The sequence below is a fragment of the Lipomyces japonicus genome (genome assembly GCF_038497905.1).
Source record: "Lipomyces japonicus strain CBS 7319 unplaced genomic scaffold V1514scaffold_65, whole genome shotgun sequence".
NCBI classification, from domain to species: domain Eukaryota; kingdom Fungi; phylum Ascomycota; class Lipomycetes; order Lipomycetales; family Lipomycetaceae; genus Lipomyces; species Lipomyces japonicus.
Window position 1 is genome coordinate 1 of NW_027117877.1, and position 15578 is coordinate 15578.

The window sequence follows — 15578 nt, forward strand, 5'->3', positions numbered from 1 at the left end:
AGATATTGGCGGCGTGTGAATAGTTGTATTTGGTATGAAGAGTTTCTTCATGCTTGCCCGCAAGTGTAGCGAAGACGAAATTTTTTTACTGAAGACTGGCACGCATCGGTGCTTGCCCTTCAAATTTCCGCTTTCGCCGTTGCTGGCGGGCAAGTCTGGATGGAAACTCTTAGACATTTTGTTTGACTTTGAAACGTTAGTATTTCAGTTGGAGACTTGTAAGATAAATATTTTACTTAGTTGATCAGAATAAAGTGTTTGGGAACGGTGATGTTGGTTGAGGTGGTGAAGATGATGATGTTTGGATTGTGGGCGGGGGGGCCCTTACTTATACGCTGCGTTTTGAATTTTGAATTCGGGCTGAAACAGACTGTTGGCGGATTCACATTCTCAACACGACGTTAATAATAACCCATATATAGATACATATACCCCTTATATTACCCATTACCGTGTTGATTAGCTGAATTATTCAATTTTTTTATTGAACATTTTTATATTTTGCATGAATAAATATATATCATAAATATCCCGCGTATTTTCACGTTGACGAAACCAAAAAAGAGCAGCGCTGCACCAAAAAAAAAATTCCTTGACTAGATCACTTATGACGGTAATCTGGAAATGATCAGAAATTAAGATTATGATACTGTTATTTTTCTGTCTTCCGGTTTTTTTTTTAAAAAAACATTGTTACCAGCATCTGCGTGTCCGATGGACGATGGACTACGCATGATTTTGACCAGTTTTTTTAGGGCTTGTTTGAAAAATGGGGTTTGAGGGGTGTGGATGGCAAACGCTACGTGCTTGCACGTCCGTGCTGCGCAATTCACGACTGAAACTCGTGATTCGTTGAAGAGATTTGGACACACAGAAGTGTTTCTGTTGGTTATCTACCATATCCACTAAGAAGAGCGAATCTTGCCCAACGGCGCAAAAGCACGAAAAGACATGTTCCATGTTGAGTTGAGCACGTGCAAGGACGTGCAACAATTGATTATGAGATTTGTCAAATTTCCAAGTGGTAATTTACCCGTTACTGGTCACAAATCGATTGCTATAGTTCATTGATAAAAAGGATCGTCCATACCGATTAAACCGGGTCAAGATAATTATTCACGTTTGTAATTTGCAAGGTCAAATACCCAACAAAAAAAATACCGCGGTAATCATTTTCCTCAGTGTAAATACTCTTAGTCACTGAATCATAGCTTTTTTCTAAATCAAGTTGACTCCCATTAGATTGTAACACAACCACCGTGAAAGAAATAGTTTCAATATCCCGTTATTGACATATTGAAAGCAAGTAAAAGGGCCATTTTTAAAAGAAAACTTAAAGAACTATTTGTATGTGTGACCAAGAGTATATATATTTTACGACTTGTACCTTGCAAACTACAAAGTTGTCACAGGGTACGGCATTCGCAGCTTGTTATGTCCAATCAGTCAGGTTATAATTGGATGACCGCCAGACATTGACGAACTTTACTATGTACATCAATTCTATTATACATAATACAATAAAATTTCATTCACAATGGTTTATTCACGCGATAGCAGTTTTATTCGTGGTTGTGTTCGCCTGAATAATCGGACCAGCCTTTGTCTTGGCTGCTTGCTTGGCCGCCCTCAACTTCGCCTTCTCTGCCTTGTCAGCAATCTCTTGCTGAATTCTCTGTTTTTTCAAAATGCGACCACGATATTCCCTTGTGCTCACGTGAGTTCGTTCTCTTTCAATCTCTTGCGGGTCTGTCAAGGGCACGAGACCAAGCCGGCGCACGCGAGGTTGCCAATGAGGTGACGGCAGCCTGGCACCTGGCCTTATGGCAACTCCAATAAATTTTCTCTTTGGATGAAACGGATTCCTGTAGTATCTAACGTATCCAGGTTCTAATGCGAAAACAGTATGGTCGCGACCAATGCCCGCCTAGTAACATTTGTTATTTAATTGGACTCCAATCAATCGCATGAATTTTGTTACTTACATTCTCACCGGGATAAAACTGAGTACCCCGTTGCCTGAAAATAATCTCACCAGTCTTTACAAAAGAACCTTCAACATTGTTAAATCAATTAATGCCTTTAACAGTTTTATTTATTTCTTCATTACCTTCGGCAGCTTTCAAACCAAGTCTTTTACCCTTCGAATTGCTATCATTCGTTCGACTAGACTGTGCCTTCTTGGTAGCATATCTGACAAATTGAAATTGAAAATCTGACTGCCGTTGAATAATGTTTTGCTTGCTTTGACTAAATTGGGAAAACATTGACCATGAGGATTGCCAACTGGTTCGGCTTACGTTAGCCTTGCTGATTTCTGCAATTCCTTGTATCCTTGACGCTAAACTCCGTAAAACCGACATTTTTTATTTTTTAATTTTTAATTTTTTTTTTTTAAACGAAAACAAACATAAAAAATAGTTTTGATGGTGGTTTAAATTTGGTTTTCAACGTGTTTCCGGAAAATTGGGCTAAAATTGTTAGGCAGTATAAATGCGTAGAATACAAAACGGTTATGCTTTATACACGTGACTTGCACAACTCTGATGCATTATGATCTCAAAACATGGTCGTCGTTGTTTTAAGCAAAACTACGAATTAAATGCAAAGCGGGATCACAGTTGGCTTGTGGGACTTGTATGCTATATAATTGATGGTTATGGATGAATTATTAGATTTGTCATTTACTTCAGACAGCCAACCGCCAACGTTATTAAAATCGAGGCCACCGCAACAGCAGCAACAGCAGCAACAGCAGCAACAGCAGCACGCGCCGTCGTCTTCACCGGCATTTAGTTTTCCTGCACGGCCTGGGTCCGCATCATCTTCTGCTTCTTTTTCATCCGCAAAATCTAATGTTAACTTGATTGCGACTCCATCTATTAGTAACGAATCACAAAAGACGACGAGAATTGGTGCGTCGTCGGGCAAGGCCAGCAACGATTCGTTTGCGTCATTGCTGCCGTTTTCTACAGCCAAGTCTCAAGCAGCGGCCAATCGCAGCTTGCTGGAACAACAACGGGCGCGTGACCAGCAGCAATTTGGACGGCAGCAGCATGCAACTGCTGCTAGTAGCAAGGATGACTGGGCGTCTGGATTGAGTTTCGACATACTAGATACCGGCAGCTCAGGTTCACCCACTTCGCAAGAAGATTTCAAGTCTGTGTCATCAACGCCAATTTCAAATAACACGCCTGTTTTCAACTTGGCAAATCTTTTGGATGATGAAGACATATTGGGACCTTTAGCTCATGCGGTTTCTTCGAAACCTCAACTTGTCAAGTCTCAATCGTCACCACTTCGACCAGCAAGACCTCCTAGGCCATCAGTGCCAAATACTGTCGAACCTGAGCCGGTTAATAATGATCCTCGCAACCCGTATATTGCACAATTGGTGGATCTTGGGTTTAGCCAGCAATCAGCAAAAAGTGCATTGGCAGAGACGGATACCGGGTTGGACGTGTCACAAGCAGTACAGATTTTGTTGAACAGGGCACAAACGAAAGCAGCCAATATGTCACAGTCTCGAAAAGAATCACGAAATGCTGCGATGCCTGCAAGACATAATCATGATCGTCAAGATCGAGACGATCAAATTCTTGCGCCACATCCGTCAGATCGAAGGAAGGCACGGTCAAATGAGACTCAGGAGATACATGAAAATGGAGACGAATGGCAAGACATGCCATCAATATATGGGGCTCACTCGGCTTCCTCGTCGCGAGCAAGCAACAATTCAGGATTAGGATTTAAAATTCCCAAGGATTACGAAAATACTGCACAAGATATTTCCAAGTTTGCATTAGGAATTAAAAATCGAGCTGAGGGTTTATGGAAGCAAGGTAAAAAAAACATATCCAAAGCAATTGACGAATACAATGCGTCGATTCAATCTCCTCAATCAGACGATGGCAATCCCAAATGGATGAGAACTCAATATAGGCAGCAGCGATGGTACGACAATGATGCACCGGAAGATGTGGAGTTCAAGCAACCAGTTCCTGATCATCGTGCGTCAGATGATGCAAATATTACCGCGACATTAGAGGCCATGCTTTTGGAACAAGAAGAACCACAGGTTCACAATGGGTCTCCGTGGTCACAAGGTCAGAAAAAGAAACCGAAGTTTGACTCTGACGATTTGGCGGAGCGAAATGATGGCAGGCCCGGCAAACATGGTCATGACCGTGAACGCCAGTCTTTTAAGCAAGAACCCGTTGCAAGCCGTGGTGTGCCTTTAACAAGTAGTGTGGCTCCTGCAAAGCCACCCAGGCCGGTTCAATCTCGCACAAGTCCTGTTCCCAAAAAGCTGTCGCCTCCGCGACCACAGATTGTTATTAATTCATTACAACTTGACGACATTAATTTGCAACGAACAGAAGGCACGGAAGCTTTTAAACGAGGTGATTTTACGGCAGCAAATGAATTTTATTCAAAATCTCTTGAACTTATACCACAAGAGCACGTTTTGAGAACCGTGTTGTTATCAAACCGATCTGCTTCGCTGTTAAAACTGGGAAATCCAAAGGCAGCAGTTGCCGATGCAGATGCAGGATTAGCCATAATTGGAATTTCTAAAGGAATTGGTGAATTTGCCGAGGAAGGAAAGAGCTTGTCAGAAATTTGGGCCAAGTTATTGCAGCGGAAAGCTGAAGCATTAGAACAATTAGAAAATTTCAAGGCCGCGCGAGATGCATGGGACGAATTAGTCAAATCGGGAAAAGGGGGCAAAGTAGCTTTGGATAGTAAGCAAAGATGCGAAAAAGTGATTAATCCCAATATTTTGTCTTCGTCTTCGTCTTCGTTGAATGGTTCTTCTCGATCGTCGCCTGGTCCAAATAACGTGCCAGTACCATCGCGTGCGCCACGGCCGTCACCCCCGACAAGGGTTGAAGACAGTCCTGCTGCTCAGGCTGCATTGAAAAGATTGGAGAAGACAAACGAATTAGCTGAAGCTAGCGAATCTGAACGGTTTGCGCTGCATGATTCGATTGAACTCAAGCTCGCTCAATGGCGTGGCAGTAACGAGGAAAACTTGAGAGCGTTGTTGGCATCACTTGATTCGATTTTGTGGCCTGAATCGGGTTGGAAGCAAGTTGGCATGGCCGAGTTGGTGCTTCCCAAAAAAGTAAAGTTGGTGTACATGAAAGCGGTTGCGAAGACGCATCCGGACAAGATCTCGGTTAACGCGACGACGGCACAAAAAATGATCGCGCAGGGAGTTTTCATCACGTTGAACAAGGCATGGGATGAATTTAAAAAGACAAATAACATACAATGAGAAGATTTATAAATGGGCTGCATTAACGGTGGATAGGGATTTTTGTAAATACGTCAAAAAGATTTGAGATTTGAATTAATTAATTAATAACATTAGACAACATTCGTTTTTTATATGTGTGGCTATAACTTTTATAACGATATAATCTTTTCTCTATTTCATCTAGTATTGGATTCCGTTTTTATTTCCAAACAAAAAAAAAAAAAAAAAAAAGATAGTTGGAACATTCATTGCTTTATGCAAAAATGTTAATATTATTTAGGGTTTTCAGAGATGCGGCGCATAGCCTTTTTAAACTATCAAACCTCGAAATCTCACGTTTCAGGCCTTTTTTGGCGTCTTGGGCGAGCACTTGCCAACTTCATCGTAAGAGCCAACAATTTAAAAATTTGATTTCAGTAAATGAAGCACAACTGCAATAGAGAATATTAATCAATATTTATTTATTTTTTTTTTTGGGAGGGAGCTCTTTAAAAGTGTACAAAGTTGTGTTATATTTGTGGATCGCAACGCCTTATCTCTTACCTTATCTGACACTGGTTATTCGTCCAAAATGGCCGGCACTGCTCGACGAAAATTGCTGTTGATGGTACGAAAGGCTTGTTTGAATGTTAGAACGTTAGTACCGAGAAGCTAACTTATGTTAAATTTAGGGCCGCAGTGGTTCCGGCAAGTCATCCATGAGGAGCATAATATTCAGGTATGTTCAAATTCAACTCAATGGCGAAATCATGAATGGCTAAAATAAAAAAATTGTGATATACAGTAACTATTCCGCATTTGATACGCGAAGACTGGGAGCGACGATTGATGTTGAACATTCACATTTACGGTTTCTTAATAACATGATATTGAATCTTTGGGACTGCGGAGGGTACGTTTTATTGAAGTAAAATAAATACTTGAATCTTTCTGATTTTGAATTTTTTTTTTTTGTTTTTGTTGTTTTGTTTTCTGGGTTATATAGACAAGATGCCTATATGGATAATTATTTTTCCGCACAACGAGACAACATTTTTCGATTAGTCGAGGCATTAATCTTTGTGTTTGACGTTGAATCAAAAGAATTGCGCAAGGATATCGAAACATTTGTGTTGTGCCTGCGCAACCTGTATGAGTTTTCACCCAACGCCAAGATTTTTGCGCTTGTGCACAAGATGGATTTGGTCGTGGCAGAGAAAAGGCAGGACGTGTACCGAGCGTTGATGAAAAGTTTGGAAGACACGTCGGCCATGTTTTCGTTTAATGTGCAAGGATTCCCGACCACGATTTGGGATGAATCGCTTTACAAGGTAACGTGAGGTAACGTGACAGATTTATGGAAAAAAAAAATTGAATAACTAACCGATTCAGGCATGGTCAAATATAGTTTGCTCATTGATTCCAAACGTTAGCATATATCAAAAACATCTTCAAGCGTTTGCAGACATATCCGAGGCAGATGAAGTAATCTTGTTTGAAAAAACAACGTTTCTTGTAATCTCAAGCGTCACGAATCCAAACACTTCAGTATTAAAATCAGATTCATCCAGGTTTGAAAAAATCAGTAACATTATTAAACAATACAAGCAAAGTTGCAGCAAGCTTCGAGCTCAGTTTCAATCGTTATCACTCACCGGAAGTGATTTTTATGCGTATTTGGATTCAATGACGGCAAACACGATGATCATGATTGTCATGTCGAATCAAAATTCAGATCTGGACGTGATTGATGGTGATCATGGAGGAGGAGGTGGTGGTGGTGGAGGTGGTGATGATGATATAACCGATGGCGAAGCAGAAAATAACGTGATTCTGGCAAACATCAAGATCGCACGAAAGGTGTTTGAAAGGATTGAATCACTGAATCCAAACGATTCATAACTTGAACGTTTTAAACCCATGTTCCGCTTTGAAGAGTTACTTGGGATACTTTGTACATTAGCTTATCAGAGGAATTTATTAAGTATTTTATTGCATGTATTATATTATTGACTTTGTCTGTAAATTTAACACTGTTTTTTTTTAATGTATTTCCTAGACCGTCCATTTATTACCGGTAAGCTGCTCGAAAGCTTCAATGTACTTCTCGGCGGTCTTGGACGCAATATCTTGCGGCATTTCAACGTCGTCCTTGTAAGCCAAACCACTAGACGTGAGCCAGTCTCGCAGGAATTGCTTATCGTAACTGTCCTGTCCTTGGCCAAGCTTGTAAGTATCAGCTCTCCAGAATCTGGAAGAGTCTGCATTGGAAGTGAAGGAAAAGAAAACATTAGCAAATTGTTTTTTTGTTCTCTCTTTTTTTTTTTTACACTTACCTGGAGTAAGCACCTCGTCGACAAGGATAATGTTGCCGTGCTCATCAACACCGAATTCAAACTTGGTATCGGCTATTATGATACCTTTTGTGGCAGCGTATTCCTTAGCCTTGACGTAAAGCTTAAGAGCAATTTCTTCTACTTTTCTAGCATTTTCTTCGCCAATGATCTTGGCAGCTGCAAAAAAAAAAAAAAATAAAGTTGTTAAAATTGTGAACAATAAAATCAGGCAATGAAGACCATGCAAACCTTCAGATGGATGAATGTTTTCGTCTAATATCAAGTTAGCTAAATAAGTAAAATAAAAAAAAATAAAAAGAAAATTTGGAATGAATTCAACTAACCGTGTTGTCCAAGTTCGGCCTTTGTGCTTGGAGTAAATATGGGGGTATCGAATTCCTCACTCTCCTGCAAGCCCTCACGGACCTTAATTCCGTGCACGGTACCCTGTTTCTTGTATTCTTTCCAAGCCGATCCGGTAATGTATCCTCTAACAATGGCTTCAATAGGCAAGATTTTGTATTTTCTGACAAGCATGGATCTGGCTTGAAGCTGATCGCGGAACGGTTGTACGGCAGCCGGCAACGACGAAACGTCGTCGGACACGAAGTGGTTTGGGACAATGTCAGACAAAATCGAGAACCAAAATTTGGAAATTTGGGTAAGAATTTTACCCTTGTCCTTGACTCCCTATATTAATGAGTTAGTGATGAAGTAATGCAAGGGGTCAGTTGACCATGTACATTTTTCATGATGACATCGTAAGCGGAGATGCGGTCGGTGGCCACAAAAAGAAGCGTGCTGTCGTCAATTTCATAAATGTCACGAACTTTTCCCTTTGCGATAAGAGGCAAGGCTCCGTTCAAGTCTGTAGTTGTGAGAGCCATGTTGCTGTGTGAATATTGTTTTTATTTTTTAATTTTTTTTTTTTCAAGACTCATTCCAAAACAATCAAAATTCGATTTAAATTGGGCAATAAAGTTTCGAGCTCTGAGCTTAAACACCCCCGGTAAAGCCGCAGCGGACCATCACTTGAGGCATTCCACCGTTTCACCGGTTTTTTTGTGAAACCGGGTGTGGGTGTCGTTCTGGTGTTTGTTGATTGCTTGTTGATACCCTGTGTTCTATGTCTGTAAAAATGGTTTTGTTTGGCAGGCGTCAGGCAACCACAGCCGTTACGAAGCCGGCAAAGACAAGTCGTGAACGGCTGACGGCCGCACGCCGGGCCGCGGAGGCCATGTTGAGGCAGCGGGCAGTGGAATTGGCCACGGTGACTTTGCCGCAGCGGGTGGAGCTGCACGTCGCATGGCTGGCGGATCCGCATCGCTCGAGTGCCGGTGAGCTGGCGGCCGCGTGCGAGAACGACATTGTCGAGGTCTGCCAGGGCATAGCGGACCACCTGCGTTGGTGAGCGCGACTGTGTTTTATACTCTACATTGCTTGCATTGCAGCCATGATTGACTCAGTCTTTTTAAGCCGGATCTATGACACCGAGAACGAGCGAACCCAGGCCGAAGGTGAGTTGGTTGTGTGCCGGCACGGCGTGGGCTTGCTTGGATTGCTAACCGGCTGCAGAACTTGCCTGCGAGCTGCTGTCCATCAAGCGGCACTGCGCCGACCACTTGGCATCCAGTCATGCAGCTGCCGCAGACTGCTGGGCGCTGCTGTCGACCCTGACGGTGCTGGCAAGCCTGGTCGACGGCTATTTGCAACGACAACGCGTGTTGTGACAATCGCGCGGGCGCGCTTGGTTGGTTGGTTGCCTGGGTCGCACACACCACGCCGGAGCCAGGCAACATAAAGCGTCTGCGTTTTCCCCTCCTCCGCTCGTTTTCTCTTGTCCCTTCCCCTCTTGTCTTGTCTGTGTAGCGTTTTATTTTTTCTTGCGGTTTTTTTTTTTTTTTGTTGTTGGAGTATTTTTCTTGGTTTGCCATGGCGCAGCACGACGATATCGCTTCTGTGGACCAGAAACTTGTTGACACGCTGGCGATGGCGACGACGCCGCCCAGTACGCCCACGATTGCTCCTGCAACTGGCATGTGCCACAACTTCGTTACAGACATGGCCGTGTCTCCGTTGCTTATCGGTGCCGCGCTTGAAAGCCGGCCGTGCACGAGCTCCGACTGCAGCGCTTCTTCTGATCTGTCTGCCAGCACAGTATTGTCGACTCCGATTTCCACCCAGAGCAATGCTTCGTACTCGCGTTCGACTCCCAGTACGCCCTACAGGTCTGCGGAACGGTTTAAAAGTCAAACCGCTGCTGTTGCTGCCACCAAGGATGATTTCGTGCTTAACACAACCCATCCAGTTTTTTCGCTCGCTGCTGATAGGCGACGGCATTCGTTGTCCGAAGGCGGACGTCATCCGTTTGACGCAGAAGTGGTGACCGACGTTGATGATTTGGAAGACGGCGTTGAGTCATCACCGTCAGCGTTATCGTCTTTGCTGGAAATCCGAAGCGAGGATGGCAAATCGGACGTGTCAATGATTGTTGACTCTAGCGATCGTCCTCATCCTTCCGCTTGCTTATTTGTGGCAAGGCACGTTGTTTTTTTTTTTGTTTTGCTGCCATTTTATAATATTACATAACTGACTGTTTTATAGTCTTCCTTCGTCTCACTCTCTTGAGCGTCTTCGAGATGCTGTTATTAGTGCTTTTGCGGAGGTGCGGTTTTTTTTTTTCTTTTATCATCTTAAAGCTAATATTATTTAGTGGAATCCGATTGACGTTACTGCTCATCGGGACAGCTCTGATCGGCCTTATGCGTTTGTCCAGCTACGATCATATGAAGATGCTCGTGACGCTTTGCAAGCACGGCGTGGGTCAGTTATATTAGATCGCCCGATTAGATGCGAACATGCTCGCGTAAATCGGGCTCTTTTTTTGGCTTCCGTATCAAAGACCCTTAATCGTTTGGTAAGTTTTTTTTTTTTTTTTTTTTTAATATGTTCGCCTCTTTGACCGTGTACATGCACAGGATGCCGAAAATTTTTTTAAAAAGTTTGGAGAACTAGAATTCCTAATCTGTGCAAATACTGCTTATGGAAATGAGAATCTTCGGGGCTGGTGTGCCAAATTTGAATACAGAGAAGATGCGATTGATGCTTATTTCAATCTTAAGCTCGAAGAAGACTTGATTATTTTTTATGCTCAGAATCCCGATCCCAAAATTCCTGGAACTTCTGATAACAACAGCATATTTATTAGAAACCTGCACTATAGAAAAGTAACTACTGACGTGCTTGAACAGAGATTTTCGTCTTATGGCAAGATCATTAGTATTGAAATGATATACAAAGATTCTGAGGAATCTTCGAATTCGCCTGAGACATCGTGCGCGTTGATTAAGTTTGCCATGATGGAAGAAGCCAGAGATGCGATTGTTAATGAGGTAAATTTTGTCTTAATAGCAGCATACGATCGATATATTGACCATGTTCGTTTAGAACAAAACTCTCCTTTTTGACCGGCGCATTTACATATGCTTTGCAAACCTAAGCAAGGTTCCGACAACGATAAGGCTTGCTCCTGCTCCAAAGAATTCAGAAAGTTCAAGTCTTGATAGCATGAATGGCTCGCCTTCCAAAGCTCAATATCAACAATACCCCATTTTGCAAAAACCCACAAGAAGGGTTTTGGCTGATGCTACTAATTTTTATGATGGCTTGTCAGACGGTTAGTAGAAAACTATTCATTTTTCTTTTTTTTAGGTTTGTTGCTGACGAATTCTAAGGCATGCAAGATTTTCAACCAAGCAGCGATTTATATCACGGTTACTTTCCAGGGTACGCCTATCCATTTTTCAACACTCAAACTTCCTATGCCATGCACCCGGAACAGATGTATTCTACGTTTAATCCATGCATGGTTTCTCCAATCGATCCATCCTTCTCGGATAACTTTCAAGTTGCCTACGTTCCTGCTCAGGTTTCTTCTGCGTTTCAATACCCCGCCATGGACAACACTAGGCAAGATCGAAGTGCGACTTATAAAGGAAACATTGAAAATCTGCCTGAACGTGGGTTCAAAGGCAACCGTGCTTCTTCAATTCATCAGTTCCCAGGTCAGGTTCAACATTTTCCGGTTTACATGACACCATCTTATGGGTTTGATGGTCAGATGTATTTTCAAGTAGTGCATCAGTACCCTGCGCCTGCAAGTCCATTTGGTTATCCTGTTTCCATGACACATGGCTATGGTGAAGGTGAAATTTCAGAGTTCGTTAGTACATCAGGTTAACCCGTAAAGCAAGTTGTTTGCCAGGTTTTCAAAATATGTTAGAGGTCCTTCTTCAATAATGATTGCTCGGGTTGCCTGTGGTTACAAATGTAAATTTTTCTCGCTCCTATTTTTTTTTAAAAAAATTATAATGTCTACTTTTATTCTAATATACATATTTATGTACAAAATTTAAAAAAAAAATCATTACAACCAAATTGAAAGTTATAGCATCTGCCGAGCGTTAAAATTTATCCTTTTCGAGGAAATCCATGACCCATAGTGTTGTCGTCCTGCTTTTACATTTTCTTTTAAATTATCATCATCCTTAAATCCATTCAAAAAATCAAAATCTGTCAGGTAAGAAGGCGCAGTGTTATGCCATACTCGGCCGACCCCGTGCCATGCAAACCTGCTCTGACCGCCCATCACAATCACGTCCCCGCTTCTGACCCGCAATTGCAACGGCAACGAATCCTTGCTCAAGCCAACAAAAAAAACTGCTTCGCAACCAATACTGATGCTAACCAAATCAGCTGACGATCTTTCGGCCACGTCCTGATGCGGCGACAAAATATCGCCGTCAGAATAAAAATTAATAATGCTTGCCTCAGGGTTGATTCCCTTATCCTGGCAAGTAATTGAAGATCCTGCCAAAAGAGCCACCAGGTCGTCAGGGAAATCCGGGAACCCGATCGCACGTGGCGTGAACGTGGGGTACTCCTTTGTGGTCCAATTGTATTGACCTCCAAGCGTGACCCATCGCAGTTTCTTGGACTGGGTTGCTGCTAGCGTTGTCGGAGTCGAAGCTGCCGTGGATGGATTTTTTGAAGGCAAAATCAAAGTCTGTGGAGATTCTCCAAATAAATTGAAAGGATCTGGCAAATCATAAGCCGGATGAAGATTCGTGAGGTGAAACGTGGACGGCGGCAGGTATTCCTCAATGCAATTTAATATTAATTGTCGTTGCACGTTTGGCGAATATATGCCAGGATATATTCTTAATCCCGGAACTGAATTAACAGTGATTTCAACAATTTCGGTTTTGATTTGATCTTGGTTCGCAGAATTGATGCTGGATGGTGATTTGGCAATGAATTCGCAACATGAGCTCGCATGGTCCTTGATTGACTTGATCACCGTAACATTAAGATCGTTAGCATGAAGTGATTCATATGCGGATACGTTGTATGGATCTAACAGTGTGGCATATTCTTTGCCAGATTGTGGGAATTGACAATGATGATTAAATTTTGCCCATCCAAGTCGCCGGTAAAACTTGTACAACGGTTTAAATTCGTTCACGTCAGCAGCTGGTCTGTCATGCAAGATCTCGGTTACCGTATCTGAACGTTCAAGCATCTTTTAAGATTGTTTAAATTCATTTGAAAATTAATTTGTCTTGCTTAATTATAATTAATCATCGTACTTGCTGGTTACGACCAAAAAAAATTTTGGGAACATGAAATTTAAACGCGTTTTTTGAAGATTTTGTTTTCCTCTTTGGTTTGCATGGTACACTATTTTTTTTTTTTTTTTTTTTTTTTAGCTGTTATATTATATACAATTCATATACTGTCATTTAGATAAAAAAATTAAAATAAAAAATTGCAAAAAAACTGCACCTTCACCCAAATTTTTTTTTTGTTTTTTTTTAAAAAGTATCTTTAAAAATTTCTGGATCAACGCCGTTAACCACCTTGTCAGCCAAATCAGGCCGATCGAGTGCCAAAAACACCCGTCGCAAGGTTTCGTACAAGTTTGTGCTTCGATTGGCCAACACGTCATCAACGTAATCGTCACCATCACGTTCACTCTGTTGTTCTAATTTGCTGCCGTGCGGAATGCGATGTAATCCCAATGCGGCAATCAAATGCTGGGCTGCCTCTTTGAAGCACCCAATGTTGATACATGACACGCCAAGGTTATACCTGGCCCGCACGAACGACGGCCGCAGTTCAAGTGCCTTGTAATAAGCTTCGATGGCTTCCTCTGAGTGATGCGAGTTTGCATACGTCGCACCGAGCCTATTCCATAATAACGGGTCATCAGGTCGCACACTGAGCGCGGCGTTGAAACAATCAATCGCCTTGTCATATTCTTCATTGCCGTAAAACAATACTCCAAGACCGACCTGCACGTCAGCGTCCATAGACACGCCTTCAGGTGATAATTGCGCGGCTCGAATAAATAATTCGGTTACTCTCTCATGGAGCCTAAACCTGTCCGTGTTTGCCAATTCTGGCTTTTGTTGGCGAGCCCGGTCCGCAAGTTGCGGATACTTGGTAGCGATCCATCGTTCCAATGTGGCATACGCAGCGTTCTCGTAGCCTTCGTTCACGTACGACACCGCCAAGCTCATTAACGCTGTCTGATTATTATCTTGAAGTTGAACCGCCCTTTCAAGAGCTCGAATGGCGGAATCCTCCTTTTCGTTTTGCGCTTGCACTTGACCCAATAAAGTCCATGCTTCGACATGATCAGGTGCTTTCTGCACTGCAGCTTCAAACGCTAACGCAGCCTCGCTCAGATTGCCACCAGATTCCATTATTTTTACTCCCTCGGCAAACGGATCATCGACCACGTCTTGCACAAAATGATTCTCTAGTTCATGTTGATAATCACCAGAGTTATCCCTTGCGGTAGAGTATTCTTCAAAATCTCGATCCCATGGCATCTTGAACTCATCCGTAACGTACGCGTCCGGACTAAAACCTCGATCGGAGTTAAATAAACTTGCATACGGACCAGATTCGTCACCAATTACTTCATCCACTCCATCATCTACCAAATGTCGCTCATGAATGCCTTTCCAAATATTTTCAAAGTCACCATTAAATGATTCGCCAATGGATTCGCCCGTGAACCTATCTTGTTGTTCCAACTCGTGTTCTGCCTGTTCGTCGTGTGATTGCGATTCGGATCCTTCAATATCTTTAAATCGTTGTTCCCAGTCTTCAGAGTCAAGCTGCACCAATCGATTCTTACCCTTGTTTGTGACCACCGGAATTTGGCGATCATATGTCAAGGGCGCATATGATGTTGGTAAAGAACCAAACATCATTTGTGAGTTGTACATTGCCGGAATGCCTGGTGCGGTCCCGTAATTAAAGCTAGTTCCGACATACGCAGTATTGGAGGTGGCAGTTGTTGGAGCGGCAGATAACAATGTTGATGACGATGCCGGAGTCAGAGATCTAAACTCGTCCATCCAAAGCGGCGACGCCAGCCGCGCATCTTGACTCCGGATCATGGCCGGTTGGGCTTCGTGCCGACTAGTCGGTGGGAAATGCTGAATATTCATTACTTCTCGTCGAACGGCGTCAAAAGAAAACCTGTTATCTTGCGGGACCGGTGATGCGGCATGAGGAGTGACCATGAACCTGTCCATCAACTTTTTTCATAATCTTGTAAGCATATTACTGACCAAACCGCTTCAACTTGTTAAACTAACCTCATTATCTGCCTGTGATATCGGTTGTGGCTGTTGCCGTATTTGAGCACCAAGTGCAGAAGACCCATGGTTTGCTAAATGATCGAGTTGTAACGACCGGTCGTCCCCGACATGCTTGGTAAACTGTGCTAATGGATTTCTTCCGACGGCGCAATCAGCGCCTCCCGCTAACGACATTTCGTCGAATAAACAACAAGAAAAGAAAAAAAAAAAAAATATTAAAAGTGAAATGAAAATACAAATCAGATCTGAACGTTTATGAAAGATCTACGATTATTATTGTGGGGAAACGCGCGCCTCGTGATTGAGAGGGGCAAGTCTTTGGTG

At 42.6% G+C, this 15578-nt stretch overlaps 8 protein-coding genes across 8 annotated transcripts; 3 read left to right on the forward strand and 5 right to left on the reverse strand.

The window, feature by feature from the left end:
* Positions 1 to 10: 10 nt before the first annotated feature.
* Positions 11 to 177, reverse strand: V1514DRAFT_322401 (uncharacterized protein; the record flags this gene model as incomplete). Its single annotated transcript, XM_066926112.1, has 1 exon — positions 11 to 177. A coding segment is annotated over one exon (167 nt), but the record flags the coding sequence as incomplete, so codon positions are not given.
* Positions 178 to 1302: 1125 nt separating this feature from the next.
* V1514DRAFT_337803 (mitochondrial 54S ribosomal protein bL27m) lies at positions 1303 to 2442 on the reverse strand. Its single transcript, XM_066928732.1, has 3 exons — positions 2111 to 2442; positions 1986 to 2053; positions 1303 to 1927 (listed from the first exon to the last, which is right to left on the reverse strand). The coding sequence occupies exons 1-3, from the start codon at positions 2361 to 2363 to the stop codon at positions 1547 to 1549; spliced, it is 702 nt and encodes a 233-aa protein (XP_066781010.1). The 5' UTR covers positions 2364 to 2442; the 3' UTR covers positions 1303 to 1546.
* Positions 2443 to 2583: 141 nt separating this feature from the next.
* Positions 2584 to 5468, forward strand: V1514DRAFT_337805 (uncharacterized protein). Its single transcript, XM_066928733.1, has one exon. It carries the CDS (start codon positions 2654 to 2656, stop codon positions 5279 to 5281), a length of 2628 nt encoding a protein of 875 aa, XP_066781011.1. The 5' UTR covers positions 2584 to 2653; the 3' UTR covers positions 5282 to 5468.
* Positions 5469 to 5514: 46 nt separating this feature from the next.
* Positions 5515 to 7314, forward strand: V1514DRAFT_312100 (Gtr1/RagA G protein conserved region-domain-containing protein). The gene is made up of 5 exons (XM_066925810.1): positions 5515 to 5870; positions 5935 to 5981; positions 6048 to 6155; positions 6249 to 6573; positions 6635 to 7314. The coding sequence occupies exons 1-5, from the start codon at positions 5835 to 5837 to the stop codon at positions 7142 to 7144; spliced, it is 1026 nt and encodes a 341-aa protein (XP_066781012.1). The 5' UTR covers positions 5515 to 5834; the 3' UTR covers positions 7145 to 7314.
* V1514DRAFT_299108 (uncharacterized protein) lies at positions 7205 to 8496 on the reverse strand. The gene is made up of 5 exons (XM_066925506.1): positions 8322 to 8496; positions 7923 to 8268; positions 7828 to 7851; positions 7579 to 7755; positions 7205 to 7503 (listed from the first exon to the last, which is right to left on the reverse strand). Exons 1-5 carry the CDS (start codon positions 8463 to 8465, stop codon positions 7298 to 7300), a joined length of 897 nt encoding a protein of 298 aa, XP_066781013.1. The 5' UTR covers positions 8466 to 8496; the 3' UTR covers positions 7205 to 7297.
* A 739-nt stretch (positions 8497 to 9235) lies between these two features.
* Positions 9236 to 11991, forward strand: V1514DRAFT_200566 (uncharacterized protein). Its single transcript, XM_066924663.1, has 6 exons — positions 9236 to 10118; positions 10183 to 10243; positions 10292 to 10495; positions 10557 to 10970; positions 11026 to 11254; positions 11313 to 11991. The coding sequence occupies exons 1-6, from the start codon at positions 9511 to 9513 to the stop codon at positions 11816 to 11818; spliced, it is 2022 nt and encodes a 673-aa protein (XP_066781014.1). The 5' UTR covers positions 9236 to 9510; the 3' UTR covers positions 11819 to 11991.
* Positions 11944 to 13252, reverse strand: V1514DRAFT_337818 (uncharacterized protein). The gene has a single exon (XM_066928734.1). The coding sequence runs from the start codon at positions 13157 to 13159 to the stop codon at positions 12023 to 12025; it is 1137 nt and encodes a 378-aa protein (XP_066781015.1). The 5' UTR covers positions 13160 to 13252; the 3' UTR covers positions 11944 to 12022.
* A 90-nt stretch (positions 13253 to 13342) lies between these two features.
* V1514DRAFT_369904 (uncharacterized protein) lies at positions 13343 to 15576 on the reverse strand. Its single transcript, XM_066929966.1, has 2 exons — positions 15252 to 15576; positions 13343 to 15191 (listed from the first exon to the last, which is right to left on the reverse strand). The coding sequence occupies exons 1-2, from the start codon at positions 15426 to 15428 to the stop codon at positions 13452 to 13454; spliced, it is 1917 nt and encodes a 638-aa protein (XP_066781016.1). The 5' UTR covers positions 15429 to 15576; the 3' UTR covers positions 13343 to 13451.
* Between the last annotated feature and the right edge of the window lie 2 nt (positions 15577 to 15578).

Excerpts from the sequence above, each read along its gene's own strand:
- V1514DRAFT_337818 (XM_066928734.1), bottom strand. The coding sequence starts at position 13,159 with ATGCTTGAACGTTCAGATACGGTAACCGAGATCTTGCATGACAGACCA.
- V1514DRAFT_337803 (XM_066928732.1), bottom strand. The coding sequence starts at position 2,363 with ATGTCGGTTTTACGGAGTTTAGCGTCAAGGATACAAGGAATTGCAGAA. Across the intron at positions 2,054-2,110 it reads TGGTTTGAAAGCTGCCGAAG|GTTCTTTTGTAAAGACTGGT; the intron begins GTAATGAAGAAA and ends ACAATGTTGAAG. Across the intron at positions 1,928-1,985 it reads AGTTTTATCCCGGTGAGAAT|GCGGGCATTGGTCGCGACCA; the intron begins GTAAGTAACAAA and ends AAATGTTACTAG.
- V1514DRAFT_337805 (XM_066928733.1), top strand. The coding sequence starts at position 2,654 with ATGGTTATGGATGAATTATTAGATTTGTCATTTACTTCAGACAGCCAA.
- V1514DRAFT_299108 (XM_066925506.1), bottom strand. The coding sequence starts at position 8,465 with ATGGCTCTCACAACTACAGACTTGAACGGAGCCTTGCCTCTTATCGCA. Across the intron at positions 8,269-8,321 it reads ACGATGTCATCATGAAAAAT|GGAGTCAAGGACAAGGGTAA; the intron begins GTACATGGTCAA and ends TCATTAATATAG. Across the intron at positions 7,756-7,827 it reads AAACATTCATCCATCTGAAG|CTGCCAAGATCATTGGCGAA; the intron begins GTTTGCATGGTC and ends TTTTTTTTGCAG.
- V1514DRAFT_312100 (XM_066925810.1), top strand. The coding sequence starts at position 5,835 with ATGGCCGGCACTGCTCGACGAAAATTGCTGTTGATG. Across the intron at positions 5,871-5,934 it reads GACGAAAATTGCTGTTGATG|GGCCGCAGTGGTTCCGGCAA; the intron begins GTACGAAAGGCT and ends TGTTAAATTTAG. Across the intron at positions 6,156-6,248 it reads AATCTTTGGGACTGCGGAGG|ACAAGATGCCTATATGGATA; the intron begins GTACGTTTTATT and ends TGGGTTATATAG.
- V1514DRAFT_369904 (XM_066929966.1), bottom strand. The coding sequence starts at position 15,428 with ATGTCGTTAGCGGGAGGCGCTGATTGCGCCGTCGGAAGAAATCCATTA. Across the intron at positions 15,192-15,251 it reads TATCACAGGCAGATAATGAG|TTGATGGACAGGTTCATGGT; the intron begins GTTAGTTTAACA and ends TTATGAAAAAAG.
- V1514DRAFT_200566 (XM_066924663.1), top strand. The coding sequence starts at position 9,511 with ATGGCGCAGCACGACGATATCGCTTCTGTGGACCAGAAACTTGTTGAC. Across the intron at positions 10,119-10,182 it reads GCTTGCTTATTTGTGGCAAG|TCTTCCTTCGTCTCACTCTC; the intron begins GCACGTTGTTTT and ends ACTGTTTTATAG. Across the intron at positions 11,255-11,312 it reads TTATGATGGCTTGTCAGACG|GCATGCAAGATTTTCAACCA; the intron begins GTTAGTAGAAAA and ends ACGAATTCTAAG.